Below are 6,640 nucleotides of genomic sequence, written 5' to 3' on the forward strand. Positions count from 1 at the left end.
AACAGAATTGGGATTGACCGAGTGATGAGAAAAGTAGGCAGGAGTACAAGGAGATGTGGAAGCAGGTAAAGAAGGAAAAGGCATATGAGGAGCTGTATAAGAGGTTGGACACTAAGGAAAGAGAAAATGATTTTAACCGATTGGCCAGGCAGAGGGACCGAGCTGGGAAGGATGTGCTGCAAGTTAGAGCAATAAAGGATGAAGATGGAAGTATGCTGACTAGTGAGGAGAGTGTGTTGAGAAGATGGAGGGAGTATTTTGAGCAGCTGATGAATGAGGAAAATGAGAGAGAGAGAAGGGTGGATGATGTGGAGATGGTAAAGCAGGAAGTGGATAGGATTAGTAAGGAGGAAGTAAGAGCAGCGATTAAGAGGATGAAGAGTGGAAAGTCGGTTGGACCAGATGACATACCAGTAGAAGCATGGAGATGTTTAGGAGAGATGGAAGTGAAGTTTTTAACAAAATTGTTCAACAAGATTCTGGAAGGTGAGAAGATGCCTGAGGAATGGAGAAGGAGTGTGCTGGTACCAGTTTTTAAGAATAAGGGAGATGTGCAGACCTGCAGTAACTACAGGGGAATTAAGTTGATCAGTCACACCATAAATTTATGGGAAAGAGTAGTAGAAGCCAGGCTGAGAGAAGAGGTGACCATCTGTGAGCAACATGGAATATGGTTTCTTGCCAAGGAAGAGCACAGCAGACGAATTATTTGCTTTGAGAATGTTGTTGGAGAAGTATAGAGAAGGTCAGAAGGAGTTGCATTGTGTGTTCGTGGATTTAGAGAAAGCGTATGACAGGGTGCAGAGAGAGGAGATGTGGTTTTGTTTGAGGAAGTCAGGTGTGTCAGAGAAGTATGTGAGGGTGGTGCAGGACATGTATGAGGACAGCAGTGAAGTGTGCAGTAGGAACGACAGACTGGTTCAATGTGGAGGTGGAATTGCATCAAGGACCCTTTCCTGTCAGACAAGGTCAGAAAGGAGTCTCCATGTACTATGATGTTGTTGGATGATATTGTGATTTGTGGTGAGAGTAGTGAGCAGGTTGGGAAGAGCCTGGAGAGGTGAAGGTACGTGCTGGAGAGAAAAGGAATAAAAGTCAGTAGGATTAAGACAGAGTACATGTGTGTGAATGAGAGGGAGGGCAAAAAAAGTTGCAGGGAGAAGACCTGGGGTCAACAGTACAAAGTAATGGAGAGTGTGTTAGAGAAGTGAAGAAAAGAGTGCAGGCAGGGTGGAGTGGGTGGAGAAGAGTGACAGGATTGATTAGTGATAGAAGAGTATCTGTGAGAGTGAAAGGGAAAGTTTATAGGACTGTGGTGAGACCTGTGATGTTGTATGGATTAGAGACAATGGCATTGAGTAAAAGACAGGAGGTGGAGCTGGAGGTAGCAGAGCTGAAGATGTTGAGATTTTCATTGGGAGTGACGACGATGGACAGGTTTAGAAACAAGTTTATTAGATTAACCACGCACGTAGGATGTTTTGGGGACAAAGTGAGGGAGGTGCGATTGAGATGGTTTGGACATGGGGAGAGGAAGTACATGGGGTATATAGGAAGAAGAATGCTGAAGATAGAGACACCTGGATGTGGAGAGGGAAGACATGCAGGTAATTACTTTGAAAGAGGCAGATGTAGAAAACAAGAGTAGTGTGGAAACCAATGATTTGCTGTGGCAACCCCTAAAAAAAAAGAAGGAAAAAAAGGATACATAATGATAGACTCTCAGTAAGACGTGTCTACATGCTGTATTTTATCAATAAGGGGCCAGTAAGAATGTTGTCCTCAATGCAGCCTATACTTAATCTGTCATGTTACTGTAGACAACATCTATATCATTTGGCATGATGTTATTATAGTATTATCTGTCACGGGATGCCTTTTGAAAATTAGCACATTCCTATAAAAAGATAATTTAAATTCTAAAATGTTTGTGCCAATTGGCGTTGTTCAGCAGCCGACCACTAACAATACTACTGCTCAATGATCAGATGCTGCTACCAAAGTCAGGATCAGTATCAGACCACAGGATCATTATAAAACAAGTCTCAAATTTTTTCAGTCCCACATGCAGAAAATTCTCCGCTCACTCACACTTCACGCTTACAAATGACTAATACTGATTTTGTACAATACTAATTTTGATTTCTGCAATGATTGTGCATGTATTAATGGACCCAACTAATGTTTTTGCTATATAATATTAATTTCACTGTGCTGTAATGTACAGTATATGTCACAAATAAAGGATTTTCTTCTTCTTCTTCTTCTTCTTCTTCTTCTATTATTAAAAATAACATGTATAAATTTGATTTAGCATTTGTAGCTGTAATTCAGAAACAGTTACTTTTCCACCAGCATTTACCAGCTGGCAAAGTTGAAGATAATTTGTGTGGATCTTAAGAATCTTAGACATAATAGTCAGTAATTAATTGTATGAGCATGCAAATGTGTGGATCTGTCTCTTCCCTGTTTGTCCAACACATGCATGCAACAAGAATCTTGAAAGCAAAGCGATTCAGTGCAGTCTGAAGCCACTTCATCCTACACCATCCTCATCGGTGTTCTTGTCATAACAACCACAAGGTGTCACTATGTCAAGCCATTTACATCACTAGAGATGTCTCCAGTTTGTCCACTTTTTTCTTGTGATCAGGTAAAAAAAAAAAACAAAGGTCTGACTGCATACCACCATGAAGGCTGAGCTACAGGCACTGGCTATATTTCCAAATGGCATTGGAATGGATGACATTTTAGAAAAAAGCAAGAAGACATTCATTGTGCAGAGCATGTGGGCTAGTTGGATGGGATAAGACAATGAGTTTGATTGGTGACACTGGTCCCACTCTGATGTACTGGCTGGCAGCTGGGTGATAAACTCCTCCGGTGCCACCCGCTCAGTGACCTTCTCTGGATCGTCTGGATCCAGTTTCAGCCGCCTTTAATTGAAGTCAAAAACATCAGACTTATTTGAACAACCGAATCCCTTTCTTTTATTGGTATGGACGAGACCTGCTGATTGCAGTTCTATATGACTATCCTATTAAAACCTATATGTTTTACAGAACTTGGTACATTATGCTTGGTCCCACCCATTGATCAAGAGATTAAAAACATTGATCCAAGTTGCTCAGTGTTTATACAATTAATAGAATACGATACAACAATGTGGAACATCCTGCATAAGAAAGGAAACACTGGTGCATTAAAAATTGTAAAAAAAATTTAGAGACTGTGATACATGCTTTGATTTCCTCTAGGCTCGATTACTGTAATGCTACCGGGGGCTCACAGTCTGCTGTATCTCAGCTATATAATTGCTCAAAATGCTGTTGCGAGGTTTTTGACTGGAAATAAAACATTAAAATCTATAACTTCAGTGCTTGCTTTACTTCACTGATTCCCAGTCTCATATAGAATTACATTTAAAGTACTTTTATTTTAAGAATCCACATGGTTTCGATTTTTCAGACATCATCTCCATTTAATATTTGTCCAGACGAACTATGTCCTCAAATAGTTTACAATGAACTGTCCACAGGACAAAAGCAAAGGGTGACAGCGCACTGCCGGACATCAGTTCCAGAACGAGTTCCTCACCAAATCTTGATGATTTTAAGTCATGTCTTAAAACATATTTATTGGTTTTAGCTTAGAATTCAGTATAACGTCTATAAAATATTTAATGACCATACCTCAACATGCAAACCATTCATCAGAAGAAGTATTTAAAGATCAAAGATTAACATCTACCAAAGTGATGGAAGGTATAAAGATTGGAGAAACAAAAGATGATTCAAACCATTCAAGCTCAAATATCGATGAGGAGGTTTTATGGCTTGGGCTTGCATGGCTGCTTTGGAACAGGTTTACTAATCTCTGAACATATTACTCATTATGGTAGATGAATGTGGTTCATTGTTTTACCAGCTCTATGCAGTTACAGGTGCAAGCAATCGATATCCATTCATGTATTAACTGTTATTAACTTTTATCTAGCATTATACCTTTGTTTAGAAAGTTGTATATCAGGAAATGATATCAGGAAATAAAAGCAGAAATTCTTTGTTTCCTGTTCATTACTGGATCTTAAACTAAACTGTATTTACAGCAAAGACAAGAAGAAGTGGCCTTGACATTCCAAAACTTTCAGAGTTGACTGTATGTAAAGGCAGTGCTGATTGATGATTAGGTGAAGGTATGTGTAAAAGAGACTGAATGTAGCAATGAGTATGTGCATATATTTTTACTTTAGGAGTAATCAGGAAGTTGCTGTTCCTTTCAGATTCCAGTGTAGACATAATGTTGGCACTAAATCAAGCTCGTTTGCCACCTGGCTGTTAAAATAACCTAGAAAGTGTTGATCTGCTTTTCTCTTCAGTATGCAGTCTCTGCTGTTAAATATGAGCTTTACAAGCATAATATTTCAGTGAGACATTTCATAAAAAAATATTTCATTTAATCAGGAATTTTAGTACTGAGATTGATAATAATATGAACACCTTTATTACAGTTTTTCTGAATGCTTAAGCGCTAATCGTGATTCTTGTAGCACAATTTCTAAAACTATTAATACGAATAGCAAAACCACTCACTGAGTTTGCAAAACTAAAAGCACAAACACTGCTTTGCACTCAGTTTGCAATTTTGTAACACACACTTTGCAAACCTGTAGGCACAATTCACTGCACAACACTCTTTTTGCAGAACTTTAAACACAACTCACTGCTTACACTCAATTACCAAATTTCCAACACACTCCTAGCAAAATTATACACATGTATGGCTATCATTAACACTATTTTGCCAACTGTCTGGCACACTTTTACATGTGAAAACTGTTTTAGATAATTAGTTCACTTTGCAATCAGCCTAAGCACTATAAATAAGCCACAGGTAAGCTGTCTGTGTGGAGTACAATGGAAGGAGCAGTAAGAGTGAGAAGAGTGAGAATCAGAGGAGGCCGAGGGAGAGGACGTGGAGGTGAAGAAGTTGGAGAAAGGAGGAGCAAGAAGAGGACGAGGAGGGGAAAGAGGAAGGGTAAGAAGAGTAAGAAATAGAATAACTGATGACATCAGAGCTACAATAGTGGACCATGTCATCAACCATGGGATGACCCTGAGGGAAGCTGGCCAACAGGTTCAGCCTAATTTGAGCCGCTACACTGTGGCAAGCATCATTAGGACATTTCGAAATGAGAATCGGTAAGTACTTTGTAGCACTGCCATACTCTAATGAGAAACACAACAGTACCATACATGCAAAAATACTGAAATTGTTACTTTACAGAATTGCTAGATGTCCAGATGTTGGGGGCAGAGGAAGAATGTTCACTCCAGAGCAAGAGACCCATATAGTGAACATGGTGATTGCCAATAATGCAATAAGACTGCGTGAAATACAGCAGCGCATAATTGATAATGACACCATCTTTCAAAATATACACAGTGTAAGCATTTCTGCACTAAGTCGTGTACTTGCGTGCCACAGAATAAGAATGAAGCAAATTTACAGAGTTCCTTTTGAGAGAAACACAGAACGTGTAAAACAACTGCGATATGACTATGTGCAGGTAAGCTTTAGTGTCATTGGTTCTGAATTTGGAAGTGCATTCTGTAGTGCTGTGCATGGGCCTGATGTGTTGCATTTGTTTTGTCTTGTCCAGAGAGTGATGGAACTAGAAGCAGATGCAATGGGACATGAGCTACTTTTTGTAGATGAGGCCGGTTTTAACCTCAGTAAAACCAGGAGACGTGGCAGGAACATTACTGGACACCGTGCCATCATCAATGTCCCAGGACAACGTGGTGGTAACATAACCATGTGTGCAGCTATAAGCCAAAATGGTGTTGTTCACCATCATGCAACCATAGGCCCATACAACACTGCACACATTATTGCATTCCTGGACACCTTACATGACATGCTAACTGTTCAGAGACCAGAGCATACCCGATATGTCATCATATGGGACAATGTTAGTTTCCATAGGGCTGCTTTGGTCCGCAACTGGTTTACAGACCACCCATCCTTCATGGCACTCAACCTCCCTCCATACTCTCCATTCTTAAATCCCATCGAGGAGTTCTTCTCTGCCTGGCGCAGGAAAGTGTACGACCGTCATCCTCATCAACAGGTAGCCCTTTTACAGGCAATGGAGGAGGCATGTGGAGATATTGACCAGGCATCATGTCAGGCCTGGATACGGCATTCAAGGAGATATTTTCCCCGGTGCCTTGGACTGGAGGATATTGCATGCGATGTGGACGAAATTTTGTGGCCGGACCCAGAAAGACGACATGATGTAGGCTGATTGTCTTATTTTTTTCTTTTTTTTTGTGAAATTACTATTTTGTGTTCTGACTTTGTCTTGGTTTTGATGAGTGTGAATAAACACCAATACTTGAAGTTTGGATCCTTGTATGTTTACATGACACTATGACAAAAGTATGACCTCAAATTGACATCTGTACACAGAGAAAGCAAAAGCCAGATGTGTTTTGTATTCATACCATCAGTGTGTAGTTGGCACATTGTGTGCTTAGTAGATGATGGCTTGTGTTTACTGTTTGATACGAAAACACCATTTTTACGAAGGTGTGAAGAGTTAATCTAGCTGTGTTCGCTTTTGCAAGAGAACTAC

General features: G+C 40.0%; 1 protein-coding gene across 1 annotated transcript; it reads left to right on the forward strand.

Annotated features, from left to right (window-relative positions):
* Positions 1 to 5,494: 5,494 nt before the first annotated feature.
* LOC124394847 lies at positions 5,495 to 6,310 on the forward strand. Its single transcript, XM_046863330.1, has 2 exons — positions 5,495 to 5,569; positions 5,663 to 6,310. Exons 1-2 carry the CDS (start codon positions 5,495 to 5,497, stop codon positions 6,308 to 6,310), a joined length of 723 nt encoding a protein of 240 aa, XP_046719286.1.
* Positions 6,311 to 6,640: the final 330 nt, after the last annotated feature.

The sequence above is a fragment of the Silurus meridionalis genome, chromosome 12 (assembly GCF_014805685.1).
Source record: "Silurus meridionalis isolate SWU-2019-XX chromosome 12, ASM1480568v1, whole genome shotgun sequence".
Taxonomy (NCBI): domain Eukaryota; kingdom Metazoa; phylum Chordata; class Actinopteri; order Siluriformes; family Siluridae; genus Silurus; species Silurus meridionalis.